General features: G+C 58.3%; 1 protein-coding gene across 1 annotated transcript in view; it reads right to left on the reverse strand.

Annotated features, from left to right (window-relative positions):
• Positions 1–2887: 2887 nt before the first annotated feature.
• The window catches only part of MEGF8 (multiple EGF like domains 8), a 28734-nt gene continuing 11523 nt past the window's right edge, over positions 2888–20098 (reverse strand). The window contains exons 22-42 of the mRNA XM_036744939.1: positions 18825–19035; positions 18289–18529; positions 17699–17831; positions 17066–17322; positions 16850–16960; positions 16017–16135; positions 15735–15942; positions 15417–15597; positions 15168–15331; positions 14507–14651; positions 13346–13577; positions 12992–13118; positions 12689–12902; positions 12386–12600; positions 11891–12104; positions 11401–11566; positions 10886–11078; positions 6648–6818; positions 6427–6557; positions 6195–6324; positions 2888–5854 (exon numbers count right to left, since the gene is read on the reverse strand). Coding sequence (XP_036600834.1) covers positions 4622–5854; positions 6195–6324; positions 6427–6557; positions 6648–6818; positions 10886–11078; positions 11401–11566; positions 11891–12104; positions 12386–12600; positions 12689–12902; positions 12992–13118; positions 13346–13577; positions 14507–14651; positions 15168–15331; positions 15417–15597; positions 15735–15942; positions 16017–16135; positions 16850–16960; positions 17066–17322; positions 17699–17831; positions 18289–18529; positions 18825–19035 — 4796 coding nt within the window. The 3' untranslated portion in view covers positions 2888–4621. The remainder of the gene's footprint in view (positions 5855–6194; positions 6325–6426; positions 6558–6647; positions 6819–10885; positions 11079–11400; positions 11567–11890; positions 12105–12385; positions 12601–12688; positions 12903–12991; positions 13119–13345; positions 13578–14506; positions 14652–15167; positions 15332–15416; positions 15598–15734; positions 15943–16016; positions 16136–16849; positions 16961–17065; positions 17323–17698; positions 17832–18288; positions 18530–18824; positions 19036–20098) is intronic.

Genomic DNA, 20098 nt, shown 5'->3' on the forward strand with positions numbered 1-20098 from the left:
GGACCCGCCCCAGCCCCAACCACTTGTTCTTTTGGACCCTCCACTGCCTTACCCCTCACTACCCACCAATAAAATCGGAAACCCAAAGCTGTGTCCGAGTGGTCTGGGAAATGGGAGGGGTCTAGAACTCGGAAGCACGGCAGCTAGGCTAAGCCTGGAAGGGAGCCAGGACACCAAGACTGAGCTGTGTCTTCTGGGGTGAATCTCTGCCCTTCTCTGGGTCTTGGCTTCTCCCCCCATCCGCAGCTCCTGAGAGGGTGCTAGGCTTTGAGAACAAAGCTCCGAACTTGAGAGTTGGGAGGTCCCTCAGCCTCGAGTCAGAATAAGAATTCTCCCTACTCAGTGCCCAGAAGGCAGATGTCTGCTTTGACTTGAAGACCTCTGGAGAGAACTCAGCGCCTCAGTTCTAGAGGGAGCCAGTTCCACTGTGGAACAGCTCTCGTTATTAGCTATTTTCTGCCCTTTATGACCAAAGAGAACAAGCTTGACCCCTCGTGCACAGCACAGCCCTTCAAATACTGGAAGACAGCTGGCCTGTCCCTCCTGAGCTCACTCTTCTCCAGGCTAAACATTCTCAGTACCTTCGACCAGTCCTTGTATGACAGAGACAAAGGCCCCTCTGCCATCTTGGCTGCCTTCCTAGGAACACTCTCTTGCTAATTAATGTCTGGGAGATCTAGGTTCAGGTCCTGACTGACACTTATAAGTTAAGACTCACAGGTTGCCACAACCTCTATGAGCTGCCATTTTCCCAGGGGTACCTAGCTCACAGGATTGCTGTGATGTTAACTGAGATCATACTGAATGAATTAAAAAAGCATTAAACACTTAATATGTGCACGGCACTGCACTAAATGCTGGGATACAATTTGTGTAAGGGGAATAGAGGGGATCAGAGGAGCCCCTGATTTACTTGCTGAGCTTGTATGAAGTGACTATCTTAATGTCATGGTGACCCGCTCAGAAGAGCTTCCCGTCAAGTTGGAGTCACCCACCTCAGCCAATTAGAAATTACCTCGTGAGGCTCTGAGCCACCAGTGACATCTAGTGCCAGCTGTTGCTCTTACCTTTGGAGAGGCTGTGATCTAGGCCCCTAGCCAGTCCAAACACCTCATCTCATATTTCTCCCCTTACCTATGGTCTCCCCATACTGATCCCCTCCCGCTGGCATCCTCTAACAATCAGAGCAAGCCCAGAGGAGGTTTGAAGAAGGGTGGAGAGAGAGGACGGATCAAGCTGTTCAAACCCAGGCAGGATTGCATGTTGAGGGCAGTATGGAGGAGGTTCTTAGGCAGGTGGTCAGATGAGCTGGCCTCTGAACCTTCTGGTTCTTCGCTTCTGGGAACATTCCTTCAGATATCCGGGCACCACCTCTGACACCTGAACCTCAGCAGAGCTAGAACATTCACACTGAAAGGAGCTGCTGGCAGTGGAGAGTCTTGGTGGAGGGTGACGGTGCCCTAGATGTGGAGTTAGGAGACGCAGGTTTGAATCCCAACACCAACATTCACATGGCTGGCTCAGGACTGACAAGCAGCATGCACCCCTCTGGGCCTCAAAGTCCTAATCTGGGGATACCTGTACTACTTGGGGATACAGATTCCACAGAGCTTACCTGGGAGCCCAAAAGGGGTACAACAGGGAGCAGAAAACACAATTCACTCAGTGGATCAGATGGATAGACACAGATTTGGGTTTGAACCCCAGCTCCGCCACTTACTACATGACCAGGGTAAGTCTCTTTACCTTCACGGGCTAAAATGCTAAAATGAGGGGATCAGACTCAACAGTCCCTCAAGACCCTTCCAGGACTTGGATCTATGCTCCCAGAACTTTTTTTGAGTTCCCAAATGTTAACGGATGGACACAGCTAGGTGGCTCAGCGGATCGAGCACTGGATCTGGAGTCTGGAAGACCTGAGCTCAAATCCAGCCTCAGACTGCTGTGTGACTCTGGGCAAGACACTGAAACTCTGCCTGCCTCAGTTTCAACTATAAAATGAAGATAAAACATATTGTAGCACACAGTAGGTGCTTAATAAATGTTAGCTTCCTTATTTCCTTTTTCAGTGATGCAAAGAGGCATAGAAGACAGCCATTGAGAGACCAGAACAGTAAGTCACTTGAGTAACAGGAGGGATGGGCCCTGACACACCCCACTTGACAAAGAAGCCTTGTCGGGACGCCCAGTCTCGGTCCTGGTGCCAAGGCTCCTCCTTCCTTGGTCTAGGTCTCCCCTGGGCCAAGTCAGTGTTTAAGGGACCTTAGGAGGGAGACCCTGGATCTGCAGTCTAGTCTCACTGGTTCCTCCACCTTCTTCTCCTGGGCTCAGCCCCACCTCTAATTTAAGGGACCAAACATATGTCTCATATGCCCTCAAAGGCAGAGAGGGAAGTTCTGTATTCCTGATTAGGACAAGGTGGGGACATCCTAGAATGATGGAACTGAATCTAACCCCCTTACATTACTGTCATTGGTCCTTTGTTCTCAAACACCATGGAAGAAAATGGGGAAAAGGCCTTTCTTTGCCCAAAGGTGGACACACACTTGGCCAAGCTGGCTTATGGAGCAGCTGGCAAAGATGTCCTGACCTCCCTTCCCTACACCCCATCCTGGAGAGACAGAAAACCACATGCATGAATCCCAAAGTCATCACTGGGCTCAGAGGGATTGGGGGTCATGGGGTCATCACAGGATCCCTGAAGAGGCTGCAGGAGAAATTCCTGGTCAGGAGCCAGGACGTGTGTACTGGGGCAGGGATGGACTGGAAATGGAGGACAGAATGAGGGAATCTGCACAAGAGACTGCAGCCTGATGGCAGCACCGGCTTAAGGGGCCAGTGGCCCAGATTCTTTCCCACATCTCTATACAGCAACCAGACAATAGGGTCCCCTGGTAACATTTTATTTGGCGATTTTAGGTTTCCTTCTCCCATACATGCAGTCCAGTGACCTTCCTGCCCACAAGAGTGAGGCTGTCTAAATCTTCTGACCTGGGGTGGGGGGGGCTGGGGGGCAGGCAGCTCTAGGGAATGAGAAAGGGTGAGGGGTTCAGAAGTAGGAAGGAGAGAAAAGAGGTGGGTCCTGGAGTCCTGAGTCAAGAGAAACAGAGACCAGAGGGGTCAGGAGCTCACTGAAGTCACCGGTTAGGAAGGGCAGGAAGGAGCATTTCTGCGGCTCCTGCTTATGTGCTAAGTGCTTTCCGAGGATCACCTCAACTGCCATTTGGGCAGCTGCAGGACTGGAAGGGTCACTGATCAGGAAACCTAAGGACTGGAAAGGGGCTTCAAAGGCCTTTCCTTGGTCATCCAGCCTCCAACTGGAGACCACCAGGGCAGTGAATTCACTGGCCAGTTCGCCTTAACTCAGAAGGTTCCCCACAGAAGAGATGGGTTTGCTGGCTGGGAACCCAGCAAGGGGGTGGGGAGAGGCAGAGGGGGCTAATCCCCCTGCAGAGATGTGGACCTCTGGAGCCCAGGAGTAGCCCCTGGAGCCTGGGGCTGGCCCCAGGCCACTGACCATTTTGAGTGATGACTTGGATGAATCATGAATGACACCATCCCCGAACCTACGAGCGGCAGCTGGGGGGGATCTCTCACTACAGGCTAGACAACAGATCCCCAAGGCCTCCACAGGAGCTGTGTCACTGAGCCAACACCTGGCCTCAGAAAGACAACTTCACAAGGTGAATGGAGGCCCAGCCAGGTTGGCAAGCTCAGCAAGAGTCAAGGCTGTGATGTGGCTCCCCCCACCTTGGGCTGTGCCGCTTGGACCATGGAGGGGGAGCGCTGGGCGGGGGGGCCACCCTGGAGCGCGGGCTTCCGCCCTGCTAGGGAGGAGCACTGGGGTAGGGCCACCCTAGGTTACGAGCTTTGGCCCTGCACACATCTCAGGAAGCAGATGGATAAAGAGAGTGACCCGAATGGAGAGGACAGGCTGAAGGGACAGCTCTCCAGAGGATACCCACAAGCACTATTTCAATCTACCTGCAGGGCTGTCCTGCAGCAGAGGGACAACAGGAGTCCCTCTGGGCCAGAGAGGGCAGGACCAGGAGTGACAGGTGGAGATACAAAGGGGCAAACGAGGTTTAATGTCAGGAAAATCCTGCCACCTGGAATGGCCTGCCTCAAGAGGTAGTGAGGTCCCCACACTGGGGCGGGGTTTCAGGTACTTGGACTAAACGTTCACAGGGACTCTTCCAAGTCTGAAACAGTATTTCATCACAGAAAGCCGAGGGGCTTCCAATGGAACCAAGGAGGTCCAGTGTCCAGGAAGCAGTGGCTTGGGAGACCCCAGGGAGGCCATGGGTCCACTATGGAGCAGCTCCTTTGGGGAGGAAGGGTGGGGGGACTCAGAGGTGATGGACTCAAATTGTTGGGTGGAGGGTGGGAGGGGGGTCTGCCTTGAGAGAGGAAACCTGGCCTGGAGCCCAGGGGGTGGCTCCTCAGAAAGGCCTGACACAGTACAGTCCAGAGTCCAAACAAGGGGCTGACAGAAGGGCATCGCCAAACCAAAGATGAGCCGGGGGGCCTATGGAATGCCTGGCCACTCGGGATGGGCTGGGAGCATGGGGTCTGAGAGGCAGGGAACAGGGACTGGGTGACCCTCCCCACCCCCAGGCTCTCAGAGAGACATACTGGTGAGGTTGTCATGAGTCAGCAGTCCCTTCCTCCCACCCCCTGCCCCGTGCCCACTGGCCCCAGGTCCACTGCCACCTCCACAGTACTCCTGCAGCCGGTGCCGCAGGGTGACCAGGGCGGAGCCCAGGCAGGCCCGGTTAGGGGTGTAGATGCCACCAGGCAGCTGCAGCAGGAGCGTGGCGACCCCCGCCATGCCGTCCTCTGTGGGCTCCAGTGTGATGGGCCCGGCCCTCAGGGCCACAGGGCAGCAGCCCCCACTGCCAGATCCCCAAGGCCCCCCACTCCCGGTCAGTAAAAGTGGAGCCAGGAAAGGCTCCGAGCGGCGGAAGGCAGGAGGTGGGAGGCCCATTCCACTCGTTTTCCAGGGGACACTAACAGCCGGGTCAGGCGGGAAGCAGACTGTGACCTTGGCAAAAGGGCGGCTGGCCATCTTGGTCATCTCCTGCAGATGTCGCCGTTGCTCGCGCCGCTGGTCCAGGGCCTGCTTGGCCTTCCAGAGCAGGACACAGAGTGAAAGGAAGAGGAAAAAGCAGGAGAAGAAGACAGAGAAGAAGACAAAAAGGTCGATGTGTGCCTGGTCTTGGCGGAAGAAGAGGAGGCCCTGGGAGTCTGCGGAGCCATTCGCACCAGGTGCTGTGGGGTCCCCAACACCCAGCAGGAGCAAGTAGAAGCGGCTGGACTTGAGGGCATGCTGCTCATGAGGGTAGGTGATGACGAGCCGGTCCCGTACCCCGCGCACCACCAGCACGGCAGCAGGCTCAATCACAGTCACATAAGTGATGAGCCCCCGTGGACGCACCTCCCGGATCCGAGGCTCGGGGGGCAGACCAGGCCCTCCAGCACCCACCTCACCTGCTCGCAGCCCAGCCTCTGCAGCCACAGGTGGTGGGGCTGGAGGAGGGGGCTGGATGTGGACAGAATGGACTCCAGTGTCTGGGTCCACGCGGACCACAAAGGTGTCATAAGACGTGGAGACATAGAGGTCGACGGCACCAAATGTCACATCCAGTGTCAGGCGGATATCCACATTAGTGAACTTTGGCTGAACCCCAAAGAGCACGGTGCGCCCCGGGCCTAGGGCCCGGCGCTTGGGCTCATGGAAGCAATTGGTCTGGGAGGTGGGGTCCAGGCAACACTCCTGTTCCACGGAGATCAGCCGGTAGCACTGCTGGCCCCCGAGGGGGCTGCCGTGAAAAGACTCCCGGCACTTGGCACACTGCAGGGGCAGGAGAAGCAAGAAAGGGATCTCCCTCACCTCCACCCCCTGGTCCCCACTCCTCAGCCTGGCATTCAAGGCCTCCTCACTCTGGCCTCTGCCCCCCACCCCAAATAGTTCCTCCTCCTCAGTTCCCCCTGATACTCTTCTACTCCTTCCAAGAACCATCTCAGGTTCCCCTAATTCTAGGAGACCTTTGATTGCCCCGACTCCTGGGAAGCTTCTGGGCACCTCTCATTCAGGCACCCTCCTCTGTCAGAACTAGCACGATACATCATCTACCTGACCAGCTACGCCCCCTCCTTTGTCCACCTGACCCGGCATCACCCTATGCCCTTACCTGGTACTTATAGCAGTCTCGGCGGTCACTGGGAGAGCTCCCCTGGCAGGTGCCTGTCTCCGTGTTATTCTGGCAGGGGCAGCCTGTCCCATCTTCATTACAGGTGTCTGCATGGCCATTACACTGACACCTGGAAGGAGGGATGTTCTCAATCTCTGGGGTCACTGCTTCTCAGGCCTGTATCTGGCTCTCCTCCAGGACAGGGACCCCCAGCCCACCCACTGCCACTCACTTGGTGCACCGGCCATCCAGGAGGAAGTAGCCTTCCAGGCAGCGCTGACACTTGTCCCCGTAGCTGTTGTTTTGACAGTTCACACACACAGCCTCATCCTCGCTCGGCCCCTCAGACACCCATTTCTCAATCTGGTGATGGACAGACCCCCTGAGATGCAGACGTCCAGAGCCCCTCAGGTCCTGCTCCCTCACCCCAACCTGCATGCCCAGGCCACTCACCTCTTCAGGGTCCAGGGGGTACGCCTCCGGATCATCACGGGACATCTCTAACTCTTTCTCAGAGACACAGATGTCACTGTTCCCTCTGCAGAAAGCTCGGCAGGGGCGGCAGGTCCCGCCTCCCAGGGCTGAGCCCACAAACAGTGGCCGACAACGTTCGCAGTGGGGACCCTGTGGAGGGAACACTGTCAGATGATGCCAGCTGGCTGACAGGCAGAGGATGGGGCCCAGGGGAGGAGTCAGACCCCTGACTCAGTAGTTCCAGAGGGATACAATAGGAAGAAAAAAAGAGAATGATGTCCCTTTGGTGGCATGAAGAGACACAGTGTACAGAACCAGAAGGACAAAGGTGCCACGTCACTAGGCCTTGGTCAGACCATGCTTAGGGCTCAATGTTCACTTCTGGGCAACTCATTTTTGAAAGTACCTATAAAAGGTGGAAGACAGCCAGCAGAGAGGAACCAGGATGTCCAGGAGATGGGAGAGCATTCCCATATAAACACAGGCTGGGGCGATGGCCAGCAGGGAGTGGAGACTCCCGAATAAGCAGACAGGCAGATTGCTGCTCTCCAGGAGCTCCCATTCCTGGGCCTGGGCAGCCTGCAGCACACACCTCATGCGAGATAATGTTATCACAGAGTGCTCTGCCAGCTAATTTCAAGCCATTATTATAATTATTATTTACTATTAAAGAACCAAGAGAGATGATTGCTAAGCTGCTCTTGGTGATATCTTTCAGATCCCAGATAATGGGAGGGGTCCCACCGGTTCAGAAAAGGGCGTTTTCCTGAGTCTTTAAAAAAGGGAAGAGGGTGAAGTCTGCAAAGGACAGGTTGGTGTGTCTGGGGAAATTCGAGGCCGTGCTAGGAGGGGGAAGGTTTGTGAGCATTAGGAAGAGCAGTGACCACTAAAAGGCACCATGGCGTCATCAAGAACAGGTCAAGCCACACTGAGGTCATTTCCTTTTCTGACCAGGTAACTAGCTAGACAAAGGAGGGGAGCAGTGCAGACACACTATCTTCCGATTCCAAGAAAGCATTTGATCAAGCTTCTCATGCTACAGGGCAGTCTAGGTAAGCGGATTCGATGAGATATTGGAGGACCAAGATCAATGGGGAGGGAGCTATTCATGTCCTGGGTGCTGCCAAGATGTGCTCTTAAGGTGCAGATGGCATGCTTCTCAAATCTGCAAAAGGCATGAAGTTTGGAGGGACAGCCTGCACCCTGGATAAGAAGCGAAAGATACCCTACATCTTTACTGACCACAACAATGGACCGAATGAAATACAAAAGAATAGAATAAGGTCAGGCATCAAGTTCTAAATGCGAGTTGTTTTTTTTTTTTTTAAATCACCTTCAAAATATAGGATGAGGGCTGTGTGGGGGATTGATTTCCATTTAAAAAAAAAATTGGGTATTTTCCGGTTCTCCGTGAATCAGCAGTACAGCAGAGGGGCTGCACGATCTAGGTATCTTAGGTTGAACTGGGAGGAACGGTGCAGGAAAGCTGCAGGAAGCAGTGGGTCCAGAAAGAAGAGACCAGAATGCTGGGGGGGGGGGGGGGGGGCTCAACTGTCTGACTGTCTTGGAGGGTTTGGAAGGAAGACGGATTACTCTTTTTCTGGTTGGCCCCAGAGTGGGGCAGAGAGGTGGAGGGACAACGTCAGGGAACATTTCCTGATGACGAGAGCTGTCCAAGCGCGGAATGTGCCACCTTGGGAGGTCAAACTCTTGCGTTGGCAGAGCACTCCACAAATGTTACCTTGTTTGGGCCTCAGAACCACCCTGGAGAGCAGGTGGTTATCACCCTCATTTACAGATGATGAAACCAAGGCACATGGGGTGAAGTGACTTGTCCAGGGTCAGTGTCTGAGGCTGGATTTGAACTCAGGCAGTCCTATGCCCTATCCCCTGCCTGGATTTACCCTTACTGGAAGTCTTCAGGCAGTAGACGGAATACATTCTTGGTGACCCTGTAGAGAATTTCCTTCAGGGTCTGGGTTTGACCACGTGGCTACACCCTCTGATTCTGTGACATGCCAAAGGGGTCGCTCTGCCTGAAGACTTCCACTGACAGGGAGATCTCTACCTGATGAGCCTACTCATTCTATTACTAAACAGCTCTGATTGTTGGGAGCATTTTCCTTTTCCACCTCAGCCTTGCCTTCTGGGGCCAAGAGGCACAAGGTAAATAGCAAGTCAACGTGGTGGGAAGCCCACCGGCTCTGGGTTCAAATTCCAGCTCTGGAACCTCTTTACCTGGGTCAGGTCACGTCTGGCTCTTTTTCCTCCAGGTCTCCCCCTGTGCACCCCCACTCCAAGTTCGTTCTTCCCAAGGCCAGAACGACCTTGGGCAGCCACGTCCTCCAACACCCTCACTTCATCATGTCACCTAACTTCTCTCTTCTACACGACACATGAGACATGAGCCCTTCCACCCAGTGGACGGTTGGCTGGCAGGAGGCAGGGCCAGGGATCGACGTGTCTACTCTGGGTCCTTCACTCCCACTCACTCTGCTAAACCCAGCTGCTCATCCCCTCCCAACTCGGCTGCTTTTCCCTGGACCCCTTGAGAGGACCATCTACAACCAGTGCCTCTGCAGCCTCCCGGCTTTCGACCTCATCTTCCCACAGAAGCTGCTCTCTCCAAAGTGACCAAGGATCTCAGTTACCAAATCCAATGGCCTTTCCTCAGTCCTCATCCTTCTCACCTTCTCTGCAGCCTTGGACATGGTCTATCACCCTCTTCTCTAGGTTTTCAGAACACCACCCTCTTTCTCCTGATTCTCCTCCCTCTCTGGCCGCTCCTTCTCTGTGTCCTTTCCTGGTTCTTCATCTAGTTCTGTGTAACGATTTTCAGGTCTATTTGCCCAGGCTTAACCTCTCTCTTGATCCCCAGTTCCTCATCTCCTAGGGCCTACTGGACATCTGGAGCTGGACGTCCCACAGCCATCTTAAACTCAACATGTCCCAAACTGAACTCACTCTCTTTCCCCCCAGAACCAAACAGAAAAGATCTTCATGACCTGGCCCTCTCCCACCTTTTCAGTGGCCCTGGCCTCCTTCAGTTGTGCCCTGTGCCTGGAACACTCTCCTCCTCACCTCTGCCTCCTCACTTCCCAGGCTTTCTGCGAGTCCCTGCTAAAATCCCATCTTCTCCAGGAAGCCTCTCCCTCTCCCTGCCTCTGCTAGTGCCTTTTCTTAGTTAATTATCTAGCCCCTGTGAATCTCTGTGTGTCCATCTATAACCTCGTACCCCGCACACAGCTGTCTACATTGTGTGTCCCCCGTTACTGAGAGGGAGCTCTGGGAGGGCAGGGCCTGGCATCCCACAGGCTTTTCCAGCTCAACATGCCCGGAGCAGAGGACACCCTCTGTCCCCCAGCCTGCGCTCTCTGCACCTCTCCCTCCCCCACACATGACCAGAGCCTCATCCCATCTCTGCCCATGTCGGCCCAGCTCCCACGCTGCTGCCACCAAGATCTATGCCTGGTCCCAATCTCTCTGCCCAGCATTCACCTAGACTGGCCTTCTCTGCGGCTCCTGCCACACAGCACTGGCTCTCCAACAGCACCGCCCCATGCCTCAGCCCCAAGCTAGTGCTCCCCCTCACAAGCCACCTTGTATCTAACCGCTCTATTTATTTGGACTCATTCTCTTATATTTATTTTCTGTCTACTTATGGGGCAGCAGGTGGGGCAGTGGTTAGAACAGGAGGAATCAGGGACACCCGAAGTCAAATCTAGCTGTGTGACTCTGGGCAAGTACCTTCACCTGTGCCTCAGTTTCCTCGTCTGTGAAATGGAGATACTAATAAGCACCTACCCTGCTAGTTTGTTGCAAAGATCCAGTGAGATAATATGGATAAAGCCAGTGAGAGTCTTACGGGGCCACAGAAATGTTAGCTATTGTTATCATAATGCTCACCGTTGCCATTGCTCCCGTCAGAGCGCACTTGTACCCTAGCACAGCGCTGCAAGCACGGAATAAAGGTTTGCTGACTGAGCAATGGATCGCACGCAGCCATGCTCGAAGGGTCAGGGAAGGACTGGAGAGAAGAGCTCAGGGAAGGCAGGCTCTGGTGAGGAGGTGGGGGGAAAAGCAGGGATGGGGGTGAGGACAGAGGCCACAGCAGTCAAAGCCCAAGGTACAGGCTGGGGCTGAGGTCAGGGGTGAAGGGTGAGTGAGGTCAGCCAAGAGCAGGGATAAAGCTGGGCTTTGGGCCCCAGGGTCCTCACCGCAGTGTTGTTATGGCACTCAAGGCAGCGGTCCCGGGCCCCCACACCATCACAGTTACTGTGCCTGTTGCAACGACACTCAGTCGAACAGTTACGGCCGACAAAACCAAAGTGGCAGAGACAGTGGTCAGGCTCCACGCAGGAGCCGTTCACGCAGCCTTGGGCACAGACTGGGCGGCACTGACCCCGTGCACTGCCGAGGGAAGGAAGCAAGGGGCAAGGGTCAAAAGTCTCCCAGCCCCACCCAGTCCCCCCAGTCTATGACATATCACTGTCCTCACTGGTCCATGGTGTATCAGTCCCCGCCTCCACCCCATCCTCACTGGCTCCCCCGTCCTTACTGGTCCATGGTGTATCTGTCCCCCCATCCTCACTGGCCCATGGCATATCAGTCCCCTCTGTCCCCCCCCTCCCCATCCTCACTGGCTTCCGTCCTCATTGGTCCATGGTATATCCATACCCCCCATCCTTACTGGCCCATGGCATATCAGTCTCCCCCTCCACCCTGTCCTCACTGGTCCATGGTGTAGCCAGTCTTGCAGGTACACTCGTAGCCATGAGGACGGTCATGACAGTTCTGGGTCTCATTACAGTCGTGGTGTCCATTGACACACTCATTCTCAGGAGGACAGGACAGGAAGGCCCAGGAGGCTCGAGGATCTCCATGCCCGCAGGTCAGCCCTGTCGGGTAAAGGGCAAGGGAGGGAGATCACACCCGCTCCTCCCATTGTGACCCACCCTGCTGACCCTGGCCTCGTTGGCCTGACCCATCCAGTCCTTGAATGCCAGAGCCAGGGGTGCTCAGATATCAAATCCAACACCCCGCACCCCCCTGCTTGACACACACAGAGATGGGAGATTCAAAGAGGAGCAGAGAAGTGTTCAAGGTCACACAGTACGCGTAGCTGGGCCTGGATCAGAACCCAAAACATCTGCCACCCTGCCCCCAGCTCTGCCCACCACTTCGAGCCCTTCCTGCATCTGGCCCAGGGTACCCATTCTCACCATTTCGGGGCCCGCTGAGGCCACCCTCCATACACAGCCCTGCCCCATCCTGGCCAGGGTCTCCCTTGGCACACCAGCCGCAATGTGGACGTCGGAGGCACAGGGCACACTGTGGGGCATTGCCACAGCCCAGAGAGCAGCTCTCTGCCCCTCGCAACAGCCGCCCGCAGCCCCCTGCCAGGCAGCGCAGGGGCAGAAAAGACGGGCTCAGACACTGCAAGGGCAGAGGAAAGAGGAGAGAGGGCGGGGCAGGACCCGGGAGCAGCAAAAGAGACACAGAGAATGAGGAATCAGATTGGCAGCTCCTGCCTCCCACTCCTGTGGTGCCCACCTCTCCCTGAGCCCCTGCCCCTCCTCTCCTGTACTGCCCACTCCTCTCTGGGCCCCTGCCCCTCCTCTCCTGTGGTGCCCACCCGTCCCTGGGGCCCCTGTTCCCCCTCTCCTGCAATGCCCACTCCTCCCTGGGGCCCTGAGAACCCCCCACCTGCCCCCCACCTGCTGGAGGCTGCTACTCCAGACGCAGTGCTGCCAGCCCCCATCGGCGCCCTTGGAGTCGAGGCAAGAAGAGCAGTTGGCGAGGCGGTGGCAGGGTGTGGGACAGGGCATGGGGGGCGACGACTCCACGGGCATCGGGGACACGTTGAGCAGCGAATGGCTGAAACAGGTCCAGTCGTAGGTGGGCTGCACGGAGAGAATGCGGCGGGTCTCCCCTGGGGGAAGGAAGAGCAGCCTGAGCTGGGACCCCGGCCCAGCCCAGCCTCGGCCCCCACCTCCCCCCGCGGCTCCCCCGGCGCTCACCGGTGCGCTTGAACTGGCGAGTCCACATGCACTTGCCCTCCTGCGTGCACTGCTCGCAGTCTGCCGCCCCACACGCGGCCTCCGAGCAGTTGCCAGCCCAGAACACTTCGCGCTGGTTGATGCGACAGTCGTTCTCCGAGGTGCAGGAGCCGTTGCGGCCGATGCAGGCGCCCTCCGGGCAGTTGGTGCACCACTTACACCGCGGCGGGGCGGCCTGGCGGGAGGAGGACGTTCAGGCCCAGGGCCCCCGGGGGGATGCCCCCCCTCCTCTTTGCAGTGGGCTCAGGGCAGGGAGTACCTCACCTCCTCCCCTTCCCCCGGTCTCAGGGTGCGGGGGTGTCGGGCGAGGCACTCGCTGCAGGTGCGCAGGCGGCGACACTCCTCCGACGTACGGGGCATGGGGGAGCAGGAGGCACCGCTGCAGCCCAACCTGGGTACCAGGGGCAGGCGGCACGTGAAGGACAGCGGGGCTTAGGGCACTGCCCGGCGTGTCCCCTCCCTACCCACTGACCCGGGATCGCGCTGCCCCTCCCTCGGTCTCAGGGCAATGTGGGGCACGGGGAGCCCCGCCCCCCTCCCCCAGCCCCGCCCCCCAGCCCCGCCTCTCCTCCCCTCCTTGGGCCGTGTCCCCAGGGGTCCCGGAAATCTCTCCGTCACCTGTGGGCTTGGTCTCCTGACAGGCATGCTCCATGGCACCAGCTGCAGGCACCCGAGGCATTACAGGCCTCAGGGGAGTGCACCAGGTGACAGGGGTCCGAAGGCAAGCTCAGAGACAGCAGGCGCCCCAGGGCCACCCCACCAAAGCCCCCAGAGATGTAGAGGCGGCCCCCCACAGCCGCCACGGCGTGGGCCACGGACTCCTCCATTGGGGGCCCCACGGAAGCTGGACCTGCGGGCAGCAGAGGCAGAGAAGGAGGCTCAGAGACAGGGTCTGAGAGGGCAGGAGGAGGGGTGGCAGAGCTGGTGGAGAGACCACGAAAACAGAAGGAAAGACTGGAGCCTGAGGGAGGGGGACAGGTAAAGAGGCAGAGAGAGAGAGAGAGAGTCAGTGAGTAAGTCCTAACAGAGACCAGGAGAGGCCAACAGGCAGACATGGACAGGGAGTCAGCAGACAGAGAGAGAGACAGGGGTCAGCAGAGGTGGACAGAGGGATTGGGGTCAGTAGACATGGACAGAGGGACAGGGGGTCAGCAGGTGCAGACAGAGGGAAGGGGGTCAGCAGACATGGACGGGGGGCAGGGGGTTGGCAGACAGACATAGGCAGAGGAATGGGTTGGCAGAGGCAGACAGAGTGTCAGCAGGCACAGATGGGGAAGGGGGGTCAGTGGGCTCCTGGGTTGGAAAACGAGCCATCACGGGCCCTGGGCAAGGCTGGCCTCAGTTGGGACGTATCTGGCTCAGGGTGACTCTATGGAAAGGGGCAGCACAGTCTGCAGCCAAGGTCAGGGATCGCTGGGAACATTTCTGGCCCCACAGAGAGAGCTGTCTGAGGAGAGTGCTGACTGCCAAGTCCCAAGCAGGCAGGCGGCCCAGAAGACACTGTGCAGTGACCACACAGAATCGGGCCGTGGGAAGTGCTGGCCTGGACTCACGTCCCTCGGGCGCTCCTCCTGAGCTCTGCATCTTGGGGTACTTCTGTCTGGGCCTCAGTGTCCTCATCAGTAAAATGGGAAGGCTGACCCCAATGGCCTCTGAGGTCCCTGTACTGGTTCCAAACCTGTGACTAGGATGCAGGATGCCCACAGAGCTTGGGCAGGATGAACGGCCAACGAGCCCTGGTGCCCCTCTGCCCCTCCCTCACAGGGGTCTGCCACTCACGGGTCAGGTTGGGCAGCAGCCAGGAATTGCAGTTGACCTGGTACAACAGGACATCGCTGCTGAACTCGTCCGGCTCCGAACGGCCCCCCAGGACCACCATGGTGTCCCCAAGTAGGGCTGCTGCGTGGAACAGCCGGGGCCTGGGCTAGGGGAGGGGGCAGAGTTACAGCCAGGAGGGGCCCCCACAGTTCAGGCCCTTCCCTGTTCCTCCCCATCACACAAGGCTTCAGGAAGCCCCTCCAGAATCACCCCCTTCCATTCCCTGGGAAGCCCTCTTTCCTCCAAACCCTGCCCTCTAGGAAGCCTGGCTGAAGCCTCCCCTGCCTGCATGAATCCCACCCCTCAGATCTCCCCCATAACCCCCACAGGCTCCTTCCTGGTCCACAGGCTCCTATCTGGGTCCCCCCCATCAAGCCTCTCCTTCCCAGAAGCCATCCTCAATGCCTGGGACCCACAGGAAGATCTTGGCCCTCTGAGCTCATCTGGCTGGCCTGAGGCAGCATGGGGCCAAGTTCAGCTCCTACCTCCCTGGGGAGCTCTGATGGGGAGAAGCCTCCCATGTGCTGACCCTCCACCTCAGCTACCTCATCCTGCCCCTCCACTTTCTGTGGGAGTGTCTCCACCCATCCTCTGCCTCCCAGGGGGGCCCAGTGACCCTGACCTTTGCCCCCTGGGAAGGGGCCAGCAGGCTCCAGGTGCGGTCAGGGCAGTGCAGGGAGTAGAGCTCTGGGGACGGGGCAGCCAGCTCAACATGAAAGCGGAAGCCGCCAAAGACATACAGAGAGTCTGTGGCCTCGTGGTAGACCGCCGAGTGACCATAAAGGCCTGGGGAAAGGAGAGGAGCCACAGAGATGGGCAATGAGAGCCTGGGGGGCTGTAGGGGGCCCCGCCCCAGGCTCCTCATCCTCACCGGTGGGTGGTGTCCCACTCGAGGGCCCGGCCAGCCACATTCCCGTTGTCAGCTGATACTCCAGGAGTTGTTGGTTGAAACCATTTTCAGGTGAATATCCCCCAACAAGCAGCAGGGACAAGCCTCGCCGGGAGGTCAGCGTGTGGCCAGCCACAGCAGGCAGCAGCAGGGCCTGCGGGGTCTGAGGCGGGGGAACAGAGAGCCGCTCAAAGAGGAGGGCACTGCAGTCAGGAGGAGGGCAAGGGTAATGACCTCCCATGGAGCAGAGGGCACAGGCGAGAAGGGACCCCAGGCGGAGGGGGGTCAGTGGCCGCTCACCTTCTCCTGACGCCACTGCAAGGTGGTGAGGTTGAGGACCCAGAAGTCCCGGGCAACCCCTGCCGCCGTGAGGCCACCCAGCAAGTACATGGCGCCACGGCCAGCGGGCACATAGGCAGATGCATGGAACACGCGGGGCGCAGGCCCAGGCCCCCCGTCCTCGGACCCAGCCAGCATCTGGGTCCAGCGCCGCTCCCCCACTGAGTACCTGTGGAGAGGCCGGGCACGGTCAGCCTTCAACTGGACAGGGAGGTACCCAGCAGCCCTGGAGGCCACCCTCACCTGTACAGGTTGCCCAAGAGCCCCTGAGGCAGGCCCAGACCCCCGAACATCCACAGGGTAGAGTCAGGCCCCTCAACCATGGTGTGGCCCAGACGGTGCAGGAAGCGGCTTGCTGTGTCCTACGGGGAGACAGAGGACTCAGGCTTGGGCCTGGAGAGGGAGTATGTGTATGCGGAGGGGGAAACATGTCTGACCCAAAGATCTGCCCCCTCAACCGGTAACCGAAGGGCAGGGGGAGAGGGAGGCCAAGCAGCCCCTCGACTCCCTCTGACCCTGCAGTGCTCCAGAAAAACAGGCCTAAGAGCCCAGCCAGTGGGGCAGGGCTGCCTGTCTGTCTGTCTGTCTCTGTCTCTCTCCCTCCTCTCCCCTTCTCTCTTCTCTCTCTCTCCCCCCCTCTCTCTTCTCTGTCTGTCTCTCTCCCTCCTCTCCCCTTCTCTTTTCTCTCTCTCTCCCCCTCTCTCTTCTTCTCTGTCTCTCTCCCTCCTCTCCCCTTCTCTTTTCTCTCTCTCTCTCCCCCTCTCTCTTCTCTGTCTCTGGCTCTCTCTCTCTCCCCCCCACTCTCTCTCCCTCCCTCCCCCTCCCCACCCCCTTCATCCTCAGTAGGATCAGGAGGGAGGTGGTCAGCCAGGAAAACGGGATCCACAATCACAGACTGTGAGGAATAAAATGGAGCCTTCCTTCAAGATCCTTCAGCTGTCTGGGCTGGGAGCCAAGGGAAGGAAGGAGCAGGCAAACAAGGCCCTGGGTCCCACTGGGCAGAGAAGGGGGTGCAGGGGCTGGGTCCCGAGGTCCCTCCCAGAGCAGTCAGGGCTGGGCCCCAGGGCAGGACTCACAGCAGAAAGCCGGCTGTCCAGGAGCGTCTCCCAGACAAGCTGCCCCCCATCCAGATGTGTGGCACAGTCTGCTCCCCCAAAACCTTCAAAGCAGACACACAGTCCTAGGCTCTGAGGAGAAGATGGGGGAGGAAATCTGGGGTCAAACAAAGGCCGCCTCCCCTGAACACATACTCCCCTCCCCATCCCCACCCCCAGCCCACCACCCACTCACACCTGGTTACAGATGCCCCCCCCAATGTGGGCAGAGCAGTTCCCAGGGCACAGGGCCAGGGTGCAGGCAGGGCCAGCCCAGCCTGGGGGGCAGCGGCAGTGGCCGGCCCCACCTCCTCCTGCTTCTTCAGGGACACACTCCTGCGGGGCTGGGCAGCTCCCAGGGCCCCCTGCCCCCATCTCACAGCGGCCGGAACCCACGGATGCATTGAAACCCCATGAGGATGAGCCGTTCGCCTCCCAGTGTAGGACCAGCAGCCCTGGGGGAGCAGGAACACAGGGAGCAGCTGAGCCAGTCCAGGGGCTCCCCTCATTCTGGGTGTTGGGAGTACAGGGGGCAGCTGAGTGGGCCCAGGGGCTCCCCTAGATCTGGGGGGATGGAAGCACAGGGGATGGCTGAATCAGCCCAGGGGCTTCCCTTGTTCTGGGAGGGCAGGAGCACGGGGGTGTGGCTGAGCCAGCCCAGGGGCTCCCCTCATTCTGGGGGGGATTGGAGCACGGGGGGCAGCTGAGCTGGCCCAGGGGCTCCCCCTCGTTGGCCTGGTAGGAGCATTCCCTGGGCTGGGACCAGAGTCCCGAGCCTCCTCCTTTAGGGCTGGCTCCACCTCCAGACAAGAAAGCCTGGGTTCTCCATACCTGAGAGTGCCTGCACGGTGAGGGGCCGGTCCCGCCGCTGGCCACAAAAAGCTGCAATGAGGCTCCGGTCAGACTGCACGATGCCTGTGTCCAGGAATCGTGGGAAACCATCAAAGGCCAGGACATAGCTCAGCTGTGGAGGAGGGGAGGGCAGTCAGGGCCAGGCTTCAGGGAACAGGAGGGCTTTGTCTAGTAGTCTGGGGGCTCAGGACCAAGGGAGAAGAGCAGCCCCAGTCCCACCGGGACTGTCCCTTCCCTGTCAGAGCACCTCTGACCCTACATGCCCAGAGTCCCTGTCCCCTGAGAGGTCCCAGCTCAGTCCTGCCCCCTCAGGCCCAGCATGGGGAGGATAGGTTTGTTTTATCAGATCAGGGCTCTCCTGAGCCAGCCCCAGACCAGGCCCCAGCTGCCTCTTGTCTGAGGGGGTGGTTCTCTGCTTGTTCAGCACCCCATCAGGTGAAGTCTGAGTCATGGGGAAGAGTAGGGTCTGAGTGGTGATGGGGGAGGGGGAGGTGTCTCAGGAAGCAGACAGGATGTGTCCCACTTAGATGAATCCCCCCCGCCCACCAAAGCTCTCTCCGAATGCTCACCGTGCAAGGGGTGCTGCTGTCTGGGGAGAAGGTGAGGGTCAGTGGGGGACAAGGAATCCCAGGAGGGCAGGGCTCCAAGTTTTCAGAGGCTGACACCACCCACACACAGTAGGCCAGCCCGGGCCCAGCTTGACTGCCCACTTGGGGGGGTCCCCCTGCTCGGCGGGAGCCCAATGCCACAGATGACACATTGGTGAGGAGGGCTCTGCCCCCACACTCCCGGAAACAAGAGCCCCCGGCCCTGTGGGGGTAGGACAAGGAGGAATCAGAGATCCCCCCCACCCTTTTGTGGATTCCTTGTGTGACTCCCCCCAACTTCCCCCAGGGCCCTTAGCTCAAACAGTTCATTACCCACCCCCCTCCTCCTGCCTCAGTGACCCCATGAGGACCACCTGCATCTCAGGTTCCTTTCAGTTCCCTCCTCCAGCCCACGCCCCAGCTTCTCCTCGGTTACTCACACTCTTATCCGGGTTTGCCCTGTCCCCACCACCCACCCAGAGCCCATCGTCCATCTCCTCTGCCCCCTGCATGCTCACCGAGGGTCCCCATAGTAGCCGGTCGCACAGAGCTCACAGTGGGCCCCCTCAGTGTGGTCTTGGCAGAAGCACAGCCCCGTGTGGCCATCGCAGCGGCCCTGCTGGGGGTCCCCATGCCCATTGCATTGACAGGGCTGACAGCCACCGGGCCCCGTGGCATTACCAAAGCTGCCTGGCCTACACCGCTCACACTGCTCACCCCAAGTCCAGTCTGCAGAGAGCCGGGCACAAGTGGGAGGGGGGAAAGGTGAATGGCAGGCGTTGGCAATGGATTTACAATATAAAACTTGGATCCAGATGGAAGGATTCTGGAGTTTGGTTTGCAAATGTTCAGACTTGGCAGCAGAAGACACCCTGGGCTTGCAGCAAAGAGCCCTGGGGCCGAATCCCCACAGAGATTTCCACCTCACTGCCTGCCTGCAGGGACCGCTTAGAAAGGGTGGCCTACCACCAACTGATCATTAATCAGCATTGCTGCTGCTTCACTGTGGAGGACACAGTACATGAGGGTCAGAGGGAGGACCCCAGAGATCATTGGGTCCGATCCTCTCCACGTTACAGATGAGGAAACAGAGGACCAAAGGAGTCCAGTGACCTGCCCAAGGTGGGCAGCGCACAGGAGGGCAAGGAGTAGGACCAGAAGCTGAGCCCAGGCCCTCTGGCTCCAACTTGAGCGTGTATTCCACCAAACCAAGTATGCTGGGTGGGTGCTTATGAGGAAAGAGTAACAGACAGACTAGAAAACAAGACTGCCAAATTACGTCAGACGTAATAATTCTGACATCCTGTGCTCTAACGGTCCTCCCAGCTCTGACATCCCCCGTTCCAAGGCCCCTCCCAGCTCTGACATTCCCTGTTCTAAGGGCCCTCCCAGCTCTGACATTCCCTGTTCTAAGGCCCCTCCCAGCTCTGACATTCCCTGTTCTAAGGCCCCTCCCAGCTCTGACATTCCCTGTTCTAAGGCCCCTCCCAGCTCTGACATTCCATGTTCTAAGGACCCTCCCAGATGGGACTTTCTGAGGTTCCATGGAACAACTGCTCACCTTGTCCCCAGCCTGGTGCTCATTTCAGGATATATTAGCCAGAACAATTGAAAGTCAGAGTTGGAAGAAGCCTCAAGAATCACCTATGTCCCACCGCCCATCTTTTACTTGGCAATCCTGAGGCCCAGAGAAGGACTTGTCCACAGAAGAGGCCTGGAGTTCCTAATGCCCAGCCCAGCAGTCTTTCCCTAATGACTGTGAGGCTCCCTGGCCTTCGGGGGGCTCCTCCTT

The sequence above is a fragment of the Trichosurus vulpecula genome, chromosome 2 (assembly GCF_011100635.1).
Source record: "Trichosurus vulpecula isolate mTriVul1 chromosome 2, mTriVul1.pri, whole genome shotgun sequence".
In the NCBI taxonomy this organism is placed as follows: Eukaryota; Metazoa; Chordata; class Mammalia; order Diprotodontia; family Phalangeridae; genus Trichosurus; species Trichosurus vulpecula.